This window comes from Aquarana catesbeiana, linkage group LG05 (genome assembly GCF_042186555.1).
Source record: "Aquarana catesbeiana isolate 2022-GZ linkage group LG05, ASM4218655v1, whole genome shotgun sequence".
Lineage (NCBI taxonomy): Eukaryota > Metazoa > Chordata > Amphibia > Anura > Ranidae > Aquarana > Aquarana catesbeiana.
In genome coordinates, this window is record NC_133328.1 from 532688242 (window position 1) to 532701994 (window position 13753).

At 43.0% G+C, this 13753-nt stretch overlaps 1 protein-coding gene across 1 annotated transcript in view; it reads left to right on the forward strand.

The window, feature by feature from the left end:
* Positions 1-3322: 3322 nt before the first annotated feature.
* PREX2 (phosphatidylinositol-3,4,5-trisphosphate dependent Rac exchange factor 2) overlaps positions 3323-13753 on the forward strand; it is a 422278-nt gene continuing 411847 nt past the window's right edge. The window contains exon 1 of the mRNA XM_073631775.1: positions 3323-3786. Coding sequence (XP_073487876.1) covers positions 3658-3786 — 129 coding nt within the window. The 5' untranslated portion in view covers positions 3323-3657. The remainder of the gene's footprint in view (positions 3787-13753) is intronic.

The window sequence follows — 13753 nt, forward strand, 5'->3', positions numbered from 1 at the left end:
ACTTAGCATACACTAATGGCATTTTATTCAAAGTTTTTCAATTAAAGAACGTGTGTTCGATATTCTAATTGTTAGTGGGGTCAAATTGACATTTGTTTTCAACCACAGGGATGAAAAAATTGGAAAGTGCAGGCTGGAAAATTTTTCTAGAATGAACAAGTGCTAACAGTGTTGTGGTTTTTGTTCGGTGAAGTCCATTCGCTCCAAAATTGAATGTCAAATTAAATGTCAAAAGAAAATGTTTTAAATACTTTTGAATGTCAACACCACTCAGTTTAAAATTTGGCTGAACAGTGAGGGCGGACAACTAGCCAGATCTTGTGGCTGTCAGAACACAATAGCTATTAGCCATCAGTGCAAGATTCCTCCATCCATGCTGGGGAATAGGGGATCTATAGATTCCTCTCATTTAGCCCAGTGGCTGAATAAGAGAAATCTTTACATGTATGGCCAGCTTGAGTCTTACCATCAACATCTATAAATTGTAAAAAATAAATTAGGGTTTTAAAGGTTAGTCCACTATTGATCCATCTTGAGCTGTTTTTTGAACTATGTATTCGCATTTCCTCCTGTATTTTCTGAAATCTACAGAATTTGGGGCTTCCTCTCCCAGCCAACCTCAATCGTATTTGAATTTGGCACAGCTTTGCATGGCTCTGCCTGCTCAGCCACGTCTTTCATTATAAAGCCCCGTACACACGGGTCGAATATCGGCCAAAATCAGCCAGTACAGTAGATATCGTTTGACATTAGGCCCATGTGTACATAAGCCGATCTCACAAACTGGCTTCGGTCGAACAAGCATGTTGGAAATCCTGCAGCCGATTGGCATCTGATCAGTGCTCTCAGCCAATGGCTGCGTGTGCTGATCAATGTGTTCTGGCGGGGGTCCCCTTGTCAGTACACAATAGCACAGCGGGGAGATTGCTGTACTAACATTTAATATTTAGTACAGAGACCTCCTCGCTGATCGTTAGTACACAACTTTCAAGAGCCAATCACAACAGTTCAACCAAAATTATCCAAAGGGACAAACATGAAAATGTTTCTCGTACGAAAATCAGTACAGTATTCATCTGAAAAAATTGGAAGACCAAGACCACGCATGCTCATTGCTCGGAAACTACAGAATACATTGCAATGCAATGTATCACATTACTGCACATCACTTCCGAAGTTGTATTCTGTCGTGTGAACATTTTCCTAAGTTTAGTAACCTCTTCATTTTGTATATGAGACTAGCATGCAAAAAAAAGGCTTGAGAGTGTTGTAGGAGTAGGAGTAGGAGTGACAGTGTTGTAGTTTCCATTCAGTGAAGTCCTTTCTCTTCAAAATTGAATGTCAAAAGGAAAGACATTTTTTAAGTACTTTTGAATGCCAACACCACAGAGTTTAACAAACTTTGAGGAACTGAAGGAGTTGGGAGCATAAAAAAGTTGGCCGAACAGTGACGACAGCCAACTAGCCAGAACTCATAGCTGGTAGTGGGAGATTCCTCCATCTATGCTGTGGAATGTGGCATCTATGGATTCCTCTCATTTAGCCCAGTGGCTGAATAAGAGAAATCTTTACATGTATGGCCAGCTTGAGTCTAATGCTGCGTACACACAATCGAAAATGCCGCCAGCAAAAGACTGATGAGAGCTTTTGGTCGGAAAATGCGACCTTGTGTATGCTCCATCGGACTTTTACTGGCGGAATTCCAGACAGCAAAAGATTGAGAGCATGTTCTCTATTTTTCGGTTGGGAAAAGTTCCTATCCGAAAATGTGTTCCTCTGTATGCAATTCGGACGCACAAAAAATCACGCATGCTCAGAAACAATTCGACGCATGCTCGGAAGCATTGAACTTCATTTTCTCGGCTCGTCGTAGTGTTGTACGTCACCGGGTTCTTGACAGTCGAAAGTGCAGAGAACTTTTGTGTGACTGTGTGTATGCAAGGCAAACTTGAGCGAAATTCCATCGGAAAAACCATCCAAGTTTTTTCTGATGGAAATTCCGCTCGTGTGTACCCAGCATTACCATCAACATCTAAAAATTGTAAAAAATAAATTAGGGTTTTATAGGTAAGTCCACTGCTCATTCATCTTGAGCTGTTTTTTGAATCATGTTTGTATTCACATTTCCTCCTGTATTTTCTGAAATCTACAGAATTTGGGGGTTCCTCTCCCCACCAACTCCAACTGTATTTGAATTTGGTGCAGCTCTGCATGGTTCTCATTCAATAACAGAGAGCTGGGAATGAAAAAAATGAAAATGTCTCATCTGCTACTGCGGCATTACTGTAGTTGTCAATGGAGCACAAGTGTGGTGTTGTCATTGCATTTGTAGTTCATTGTTACTTCCTCCAACTCAGTAACTGAGCTACTGCACCTACGTAGATCTACAATGGAGGAATACTCTGCAGGAACCAGAGCATGGATCAATGATCACAGTTGCAATACTTTTCAGGTTCCAGTGCACAGAATAATAAATGCACATTTTTTTTTTAGTGTGCATTAAATGTGCATTTATTATGGGTCACGATTTCTATCTTTTTGATTTCACTATTTAGTATTTTGCACATATATACATTTTGCACCATTTTTGCACATGTAAATATTTATTTGTATGATCTGGTTGTGCAGCACTTTCTTGCATTATATGTGCATTTATTATTATTTCTAATTATTTATTTTGTTTTATTTATTTGCAAAAAGTGGAATTCTCTTTTAACATCGCATTACATCTTTTAATATCGCTTAAAGTGATTTTCAGGACCTTGTGACATGACACATCTTGAATGTTTTCCTCAGCACATTGTTGCTTGATTCGCTTACAAAACTTTACATGACACAAAAGTAAACTTGGTGGTACTCGCCTTCAGCAACTTAATCCTGCTGACTGTGCACACATCTGCTAGCAGTTTCCATCTCCCATCCTTTAGACCCAAGGAGCATTGCAATGCTGAGAATACTGCAAATGACTTTTCTTTCCTGTGTTTAATTGCATTTGCAGGAGCGCCCAGTGCCCTGATTACAAGGGAGGAGGGGGGGGCAGCTAAACTATAAGCTAAACTTCTGGCTCTCACACACAAGTTTGGAAGTTGTTTGCAGCCTATCTTCCCTGGAAATCAGAGCTCAGCCTATGCCTAGGAAGACGCCTTGAGCCTTTGCCCCACACTTGAACTGGAGCTCAGACATCCTTTTGCCATCTTGGTCCCTTGTTCAGCCTGCGCTGTGATTGTGCAGAGGGGGCATTGTTGGCAGGATAGACTTCCCAAGCTTTCTGCTCTCTTTCCTGCCATTCATTGGAGGATGAAGGAGGGGACAGCACTGTTGGGGGTGGGTGGTGGGGAGAGAGGCTGGTTCCAGGATGAAGGGGTTGGAGTCACATGGATGCAATCTTTTGATTAATGTCCAAATTTTACTTGCTCTGCTCCCAAACCACAGGCTGGATATCTGCAGGCAGAGAGAAACTTTGTTTTCTTGTTTTAGAAGTCTTGTTTTTAAGCTTTATAGGATTTGATTTACAAGGATCTCTTTTAGATTGGATTGATTTGGAGAAACAGTGATGCCTTTGAAGAAGAAGAAAGAGTGTTAGAAAGTTTCACCAAGTGAAGCAGAAGTTGGGAAAAGTTGTAAGCTTTGTGGGTGATCTGTACTGACTCTTGGAACATGACTGAGGAACATCATAGAAGTGATGGAAGGGATGTGGACAGGCAGCTCCGGCTCAGGGTCTGTGTGCTCAGTGAGCTATTGAAGACGGAGAGGGACTATGTGGGGACCCTGGAGTTCCTTGTCTCGGTGAGTTGTGTATGGAATGGGGGATGCGGGATGCTTTCTATTATTGCTCAGACAACCAGTTGACATCTCTGGTCCTGCTGCGCTCTGTGGTTCCTTCTGCTAACCCTATAGGTGGCCATACTCATAGCGATTTACAGTCAATTCCGATACCAGCTATCGCAAACTATCGATCTATCATCAATTAAAATCGATGTAACGCAGCGCTATTGTTCTGCGTCATGCAATCAGCAATCTATCAATTATAATATAAATGATCTAATAAAAACAATCATTTGATCAATCTGAATTAGGCGCGTGGATATTTATTCGATTGATCAGAAGCAATCAACAAAATTCAGCCAGGACCGAGCATGTTGGTAGAGTGGAAATTGCAGGTCTGGTTCGGGGTCTGTGTGTTCAGTGAGCTATTGAAGAATGAAAGGGACTGTGTGGGGACCCTGGAGCTCCTTGGTGAGTTGTGTATGTGATGGGGGATGGGGAATGTTTTCTATCACTGCTCAGACAGCCAGAGTAAGGGGATTATCAGAAGGAACCAAAGAAGTGCAAACAAAAGGTGACACTCAGAAATAGACGGGGAGAAAATAATGATCTCCGTAAACCTTTATGCTGCACATACACTTGGCATTTTTGGAAATGTTCCTATAAAATTTTGATTAAAAAATAAATAATTGCAAGGAATTGAACGTTTGCAGTGATCCGCCATACGCTGTTTCAATATTTTCCTACATTTGAACCATCATGTGATCAAAACCACTGTGAAAATCGATGTATAATCACTGAAATGCTGATCAAAATGCTTTTGCAAAGAACGAAGATAAAAATGATCAAAAGAGTATTTGATGGATTGGTATAGACTGTACAATTGCTTTCTATTTTTCAGCTTTTAAGATTTTAATTGCCAAGTGTATGGCCAATGTGTAATCGTTTGGCAGCGTGTAATGCTTTTGTGAGAACCAAAGTGTAACTATTATCTTGTTTTGTTTTTTCACAATGTAATAATGGGGCTTACTCACATATCATACGGAAAAGACAAAAGCGCAGTAACCCATATCAACCAGCTGTCAACGAAGAAGGTTGATTGGTTGGTGCAAGTTACGGCATGTTGCTTTTTGCATCATTACATAACCTCAGTGGCAATAATCTGAATTGTAGTATTATGAAAGTAATGCTTACATAACTCTAAAGGCATCATTTAATAACTTGATGCAGTAAACTGTGCAGAATCATATCGACCAATCAGAAATAAGCTTTTCACTTTGGGATTTGTAGAATTAAAGCTACATGATTGCTTTTGATGCCACTGATCACTTGTCAGAGATCAGCCACAATATGTAGTATAATATTAATCTATGTGGGTAGCTAAATCTCATTCACATACAGTATGTTCTGTATAATGCACTCCTGCTGGTTTGCGCTGTGAAGGGGTGGTGCCATGCATTGTTATAGAGCACTGTTTACTTTTTTTTTCTTTTATTAACTTTATTGAAATGTCACAAAATGACAGTTCATTTAGCTTTATGCATCCCAGCGCTACAATATGGTATACTGTATTGCAAGGTGCTACGCTGCATAAAAATGCAGAATGTCCTACTTTTGTTCCAGAGCACACCAATGCAGCATGTTGGCATGAACCTAAACAATAGGACATAAAACACATTTCCATGTCTATGCGCTGGGCAGGGTAGGCCAAAGCATATGATTTAAATGGGCCCTATTTGCATGGACTTGTGGTTCATCAGTTGCAAGGAGCAAAAGGTTTACAACTCGAGTGTGGCTTAGTCCGCCAATATACTACATATACAATATGCTCATATAACCTAGTCCTTGTGAAAACTGAAATATTGTTGGTTGCAAGTAGTTACCATCTTATGTCGATAAGACCTCTTGCACACAGACGCTTAGCAGCACCTATGTACTCCTGTGCGTTGAGGCATACATTCCCTGGTGCTTTCTGGCACCCAGGAAGCCACATGTGCCACATACAGTGCCAAAACAAGTGAATGGGCGTACGGATAAACACTGATGGCTTCTGCATTGTCATTCACCTATGTATAGATGGACGGTGCTTCTCCCCAAAACCACCGCTTTCGTTTTTGGGGAGAAGCACCGCATGTGAACAGCTGAGCATGGGCACATACAGCCATTCACTTGTATTGCCTGCTGTAGGGGGTACATGCAGCTTCCTGGGCGCCAGAAAGATCTAGGGATTTTATGCCTCAGCACATAGAAGCTGCTTAGTGTCCGTGTGCATGAGTCCTAAATAGGGTTGCCACCTGTCCGGGATTCAACCGGACAATTCAGGTTTTGAATCATATGTCTGAGTTTCAGTCCACCTGAAACCTGGACACATTATTCAGAGCTAATCTCATCAGAATTCTCCCTATAACAGCCACCCCCTCTGCACCTTCAGCCGCTCACTGCCCCCCAGCTGCCCCCCTCCATTGGCACTTTCAGTTTACACTCTACCCCCCCCCCCTCCGCACTGTTTTCCCTTCTCACTTGGCCTCTCCTGCTCCTCATACATTCATGCTTTGGTCCAACTCCACTGTAACACAACCTAACTGCCTTTCATTCACATTACATGCTGCTCAATCTCACTCCCACAATCTCACTCACTTCAGAACTGCAGCGCTCCCATTCATTCAGCCTCTTCCTTCTCCTCAGTACCAACTCTGGTCCTCCCTGATTGCCTCCTTGCTCACCTCCATCTGCATCTCTCACCTTATAGAGCAAGCTTCCTTCTCCCTGCAAGTCTCATTCCATTCCTTTTTCCCTCCACATCCTTGTCTGAATTCCACCCAACTCCACCAACCTACCACCTATCTTTGCTGCATCCCCTCTTTCCACTCTTTCCACTTTCCGCTAAAGTGTTCGGGTTTGGCTTGAAGAAAAGGTGGCAACCCTATGCCTAAAGCTTTGGATGATGGAGCTTTTTAGAATTTATGTTAGAGATGCCTTGTATAGTGCTTGTTAACGATGTAAGAAGTTACACTCAGTTATGTTCTTGTCACACTTGATGGATGAATAAAAAGAAATACAAGTCCTCCTCCCATCTGAGGTTTAGTCTGGGATTGATGGTCTGCGAGGATGGGATGGCATGCCCCTGTATATCACAAAAGCACACAGTGCCCAATTGTACTGAGGAGCATAAAGAGACAGTGTGATCACTGGGGTCCATGCATGTGTGGGTATTAGCGCTTCCTGACCATTCTTGTAGCAGGGCCTATGATGAAGGTTTAATATGTCTCAGCAACGTCAGCGTAGTAGTTCACTAGCACATATCTGTACACATATACAGAATACGAAGGAGCAGCATAGGTAAACATTGCAGTTGATTTATTTTATTCTCTTGTGCCTTATTGTACAAGATTGTAGGGCCCAATCACACCAGTGGGCATGGTTTATGCTCTGTTTTGCTGGTGTGCGTTGTATAGGGGACTGTAACGTATTGACTGTTGAACAGTCAGGTCATCTTGGTCAGGACATTTCAGTATCTGCATGTGAGTTTGCATGTTCCCCTTGTTATTGCATAGATTTCCTCCATGCGTTCTGGTTTCCTCCAAAGACATTCCGGTAGGATAATTGGCTCCTGTCTAGATCGACCCTCATATGTGTGTGTGTGCATGTATACATGTGAGATGGGGGCTTAGATTGTAAGCTCCTTGAGGGCAGGGACTGATGTGAATGCACAGCACGTAAAACGCTGTGTAAATTGATGGTGCTACATACATATCTATATACATACCTGTACGATAATAGCTTAATTGAAATGTCAAAAAATTACATTTAATTTATTATTATACAACGTAGCGTATTGCAATTTGGTGAAGTTTGTCACAACATACCACGCTGCATAAGAATGAAGCATGTACTACTTTTTTTCAACATAAAACTGTACTAATAGGACATCAGGCAGATTTGCCTTGTCTGTTTGTCTGCGCGTTGGGCAAAGCTGCCATTACAGCCCAAAGCATATGGTATGATTGGGCCCCCTGTGGTCATGATTTTTATTAAACAATAATGTTTTGCAGAAAAACAGAGTTGGCTTTAGAAATGTTGGTCTGTATAAAACAGCTTTTGGCACTGAAAGGAATTCCTGTTTTTTTCTGACTCCCTGGTGAAGCAAAAGAAGCTGTTGGTGAAATATGAAACATCAACCTGTCCTTGTAGTATAACGGAGCTTTGAGGGGTCATGATTGGTCATTGTGTAATGATTACACCTAGTGTGCATTGAGCCTCGTACACACTACTACAGGGGGTTAAACAGGAAAAAACCTGACAGGCAAGGTCCGAGCCACTGTATTAACAATCCGATGTTAGTACAACGATCTCCCCTGCTGTGCTATTGTGCTCTGACAGTTTTACCAGTAACACTAGCTACAGTAGGTTGGGTCCTGCAGGTAAATACTGTACTGTATATTGTGGTTACATAGAGGGTGTTCTCTGGCCCTTACATGATGCCAGAGATAGTCTGTCTACAAATCAACCAGAAAAATATCAGGACTAGAGAAGGACTCCAGTGGCAACCTGTGAAGCTCTGGTGAACTCCATGCCCAAGAGGGTTAGGGCAGTGCTGGAAAATAATGGTGGCCACACAAAATATTGACACTTTGGGCCAAATTTGGACAGTTTCATTTAGGGGTGTACTTACTTTTGTTGCCAGCGGTTTAGACATTAATGGTTGTGTGTTGAGTTATTTTGAGGGGACAGCAAATTTACACTGTTATACAAGCTGTACACTCACTACTTTACACACACACGTGTGTCCATTGCTTTGGATTGTGGGAGGAAACCCATGCAAGCACAAGGAGAACATGCAAACTCCATGCACTAGTACTAACTAACAGCCACTGTGATAGGCTGGCCATACATGGGTTGAAAATAAGCCAGTTCAGTAGGAAATTGATTAATTTTGTTCCATCTATGGCTGTTCCATCTATGGCATTCAGGAGCTAGTTGGTCTGGTGATCAACTCCTCCCGAACAGGACTGTCAGTAAATTTATTATTATTATTATTATTATTATTATTATTATTATACAGGATTTATATAGCGCCAACAGTTTACGCAGCGCTTTACAATATAAAAGGAAGACAATACAGTTATAATACAATAAAATACAAGAGGATTAAGAGGGCCCTGCTCAGAAGAGCTTACAATCTAATAGGGTGGGGCAGGTGGTACAAAAGGTTGTAACTGTGGGGAATGAGCTGGTGGAAGTGGTAGGAGATTAGTTGGAGACATTATAGGCTTTCCTGAAGAGATGAGTTTTCAGGGATCGCCTTAAGGTAGCAAGAGTAGGGGATAGCCGGATAGATGGAGGTAGCGAGTTCCAGAGGATGGGAGAGGCTCTGGAGAAATCCTGGAGACGAGCATGGGAGGAGGAGATGAGAGAGCTTGAAAGCAGGAGGTCTTGAGAAGAGCGGAGAGGTCGATTTGGGTGATATTTGGAGACAAGATTAGTGATGTAGCTCGGGGCAGAGTTGTGAATGGCTTTGTATGTTGTGGTTAGTATTTTGAATTTAATTCGCTGGGTGATTGGGAGCCAATGTAGGGACTGGAGTAGAGGGTTGGCAGACACTGAGCGGTTGGTAAGGTGGATAAGTCTGGCAGCAGCATTCGTGATAGACTGAAGAGGGGATAGCCTACGGAGAGGTAAGCCAATGAGAAGGGAGTTGCAATAGTCAAGGCGAGAGATAACAAGGGAGTGAATGAGGAGCTTGGTGGTTTGATTTGCCACTTAAGGACCAGCCTCGTTTTGGATTTTAGGTGTTTACATGTTTAAAACAGGTTTTTTTGCTAGAAAATTACTTAGAACCCCCAAACATTATATATGGTTTTTTTCTAACACCCTAGAGAATAAAATGGCGGTCATTGCAATACTTTTTTTTGCACCGTATTTGCGCAGCGGTCTTATAAGCGCACTTTTTTTGGAAAAAAATCACTTTTTTGAATAAAAAAATAAGACAACAGTAAAGTTAGCCCAATTTTTTTTTATATTGTGAAATATAATGTTACGCCAAGTAAATTGATACCCAATATGTCACGCTTCAAAATTGCGCCTGCTCGTGGAATAGCGTCAAACTTTTACCCTTAAAAATCTCCATAGGCGACGTTTAAAAAATTCTACAGGTTGCATGTTTTGCGTTACAGAGGAGGTCTAGGGCTAGAATTATTGCTCTCGTCCTCTACCGGTCGCAGCGATACCTCACATGTGTGGTTTCTCCACTGTTTTCATATGCGGGCGCTACTCACGTATGCGTTCGCTTCTGCGCGCGAGCTCGTCGGGACAGGGCGCTTTAAAAAATTTTTTTTTTTTATTATTATTTATTTTACTTTATTTTATTTATTTTTTCACTGTTTTAAAAAAAAAAAAAATTGGATCACTTTTATTCCTATTACAAGGAATGTAAACATCCCTTGTAATAGAAAAAAACATGACAGGTCCTCTTAAATATGAGATCTGGGGTCAAAAAGTCCTCAGATCTCATATTTACACTAAAATGCAAAAAAAAAAAAAAAAAAAGTCGTTTAAAAAAAATGAGACAAAAAAAATTGTGCCTTTAAGAGAAGTGGGCAGGGCCGTCGTAATGACGTCGCTCCGGCCGTCACATGGTATAGAGACGGGTGGGGGCCATCTTGGCCTCACTCGTCTCAGTACCTCAGCAGTGACAGGTCCCGATCTCCTCCGGTGAGCGGCGGAGGGTGCGGGAGAGCGGCGGGAGGGGGGGTGGCACCTCTCCCGCCGCTGATAACGGTGATCTCGTGGGGAACCTGCCGCAGAGACCACCGTTATCGTGTACAGAATCGCCGGCCCTAAAGATGGATACCTCGGTTTTGGCAGCAGCTGCTGCCGTTACCGAGATATCCATCTTTAAAAAAATGACGTATATATACAGTGAGCGGTCGTCAAGTGGTTAAAAAGGGGCGAATTTTAGAGATGTTACGGAGGTGAATTCTACAAACTTTTGACAGCGATTGGATTTGAGGCTGAAATGACAAGTCAGAGTCTAGGATTACACCTAGTACCCTGGCGTGAGGGGAGGGACTGAAGGTTGCATTGTTGATTTTGATGGAAAAGTCATGGAGGGGTGCACGGGTGGGGGAATATTAATAGCTCAGTTTTAGAGAGATTTAGTTTAAGGAAGTGGTGCGACATCCATGCTGATATTTCTGTTCGATCAGCTCTTACTGCCAATTGGCTGCAAATGCTGACCAGGGTACCGGTACTGCAGTGCAGCTAGGGGGATTACTCCATCCCTATTGAATGGGGAAAACCAATCCATCGCTGGACAGCTTTAGAACAGCAAAATGTGTCAGTTACTATGCGTTATGAGAGCCTGCCTGGCCATACCCTGATTGAAATCTGGCCAGTTCAGTAGGGAATTTAGCAAATGCAGTGAATTTCTATCACAGTGTGGGCTTCTCTGCTGGACAGAAGTTAATTGTTTAATCGACTTCTGTCGAAAAGACATGTTGGAACATTTTTAGCGATCATCAGCTGTAGCCAATCGGCAGCAGCTGCTGTTCATTGGTTTCTGATAGAGGCTTGTGCAGCTGTCAGAAAATAATGTCCTGGCCGGAGGGACTTTTCCATCCATCTCGTGGATGGAATCTGTGTGGATGGATGGAGAAATGTGTTTATGGCCAACTTTAATTACCCTTTCAACTTGCATGATGTTCTGCTAGTTACTCACATTATATATAGTAATAGTAAAGTCCACATATTAGTTCAACTCCCCCGCCCCATGTAAAATGGACACATAAAAAAAACCCACGCACATTACGGGAAAAATGTTATTGTATACTTTCCTTACATCTCGGAAGTCCACAGTGACAGAAAGTGGCAGCAGTAGTGTTCACCTAATGCTTAAAGCCCATTTTCTGTACAGCACCCACTATTTTCCCAACAGAGTCGCTGCAGTTAACTTCTATTGTCACAACTAATTTAATTTAGCACTCAAAAAGCAGGGGCTGCTAGTAGAATGCGCACATACCCCAGAGCTAAGTATACCACTGTGTTCCTAAGGGTTCTAGGAGAGCTGATACTTGGAATCGAGAGCATGAGATAAGAGTAATTAGCACATTACACTTACCCCCCTCTGTGCTTTTCATGGATAATTCATGGAGCTTTCCTTTTATAACATGTAATTACTGTGTTTTCTACTAATGTTAGTATAACAATATGTGATGCACTACAATTAAGCCTTTGTTAAAAGAAACTGTGAAGTTTCTTTTTGTACTTTGCAAAGTCTGGACTTGTGCTCAGTTTTACAGAAATAAATGTACTGGGGTTTCATGAGCATATTGGTAGTATAATGAAGCCATAAATCCCCATTCACACCCAGGCATGTACTGGCCATCGGGACTACCGGGAGTTTCCCGGTGGGCCGATGGCTCAGTGGACCGGTTTCAGTGACAGCCAGTGGCATCGCCTGAATCTGGGGCCCATAGCCCCGAGTCCCACGGGTCCCCAACTACAGGGCAGCGGCCTACTACTGGGGCATGGCTTCTCTGCAGCTGTGTGGCGGGCAGCACGGGAGAGTCGAAGAGTGGGCAGGCAGCATGGAAGAGCCGGGCGGCGAGAGAGCAGAGAGATGACATCATCTCTCACCGCCCGCCCTGCATCACCACTGTTCCACCCTTACTGTGCAGCCGTGGGCAGCAGAGAGATTACATCATCTCTCACTGCCCGTCCTCTTTCTGGTGACCCTGATGTAAGGAGCAGTTCTCTGGGGACTCTGAGGTAAGGAGGGGTTCTCTGGGGACCCTGATGTAAGTGGGGAGCTCTCTGGGGACCCCGATGTAAGGGGGGGCTCTCTGGGGACTCTGATGTAAGTGGGGAGCTCTCTGGGGACCCTGATGTAAGGGGGGACTCTCTGGGGACTCTGATGTAAGGGGGGCTCTCTGGGGACTCTGATGTAAGTGGGGAGCTCTCTGGGGACCCTGATGTAAGGGGGGACTCTTTGGGGACTCTGATGTAAGTAGGGAGCTCTCTGGGGACCCTGATGTAAGGGGGGACCCTGATGTAAGTGGGGGGCTCTCTGGGGACCCTGATGCAAGGCTGAGGCTCTCTGGGGACTCAGATGTAAGGGGGGGCTCTCTGGGGGGCTCTGAACCTTCTGTGTGTAGTGCCCCCCTATAACTCACCTGAGCCCACTCTTGATCCAGCGGTGTGCACGAGAGCTAAGCTTCTCCTGGGTTTCTCATTCCTCATTGCCAGAGACAGCAGCGGGAGCCATTAGCCATGGCAGCGGATCTGTGTCTCTAATGGACGCATAGATCGGGGCTCGGGAGTGAGAACGCACCAGTGCTCCCAGAGCAAGCAGTTTGCTATTGGGGGCACTGGCTGAAGAGGAGGAGCCAGGAGCTCCAGCGGGGGACCTGAGAAGAGAGGGATCAGGGCTGCTCTGTACAAAGCCACTGCACAGAGCAGGTAAGTATAACATGTTTTTTATTATTTCTTTTTTTTAAATAAACCTTTAATATCACTTTAATATGGTCTGTTATTCATGATTTTGTCTTTTCATTTGTTAATTTCTTAAATTAAATCACATTTCACCATCAATATGAACCAAACTTTAGCAGGTAATATGTTGTAATATATAATGATTTAGCAAGATAAAGAAAAATAAATTACCACAAAGTAGTTGTAAATTGGTATTTTCTACATCTGGTGACAGTCCTCAGTACCTGACAAAATTAAATTGATCCCCATTAAATGTGTTTTACTGGAAGTGCCAGTGCTCAGCACCAGCTCACAAAATGCCTGCCGGGATTTGAAGCCCACCTAAAGAATGGAGAATTCTCAGCTACAACCTCGTAAATTTGATGCTTCCTAAAATAGAAAAAAGTAGGATAAAATATGGACTATGGTTTCATGCATGTCCATTCTTTTTTCAAGATGGGACAGTATAGATTGATTTGGCCTTTTTTATTCTTTTTTCTAATTTCACTGAATATAAGAC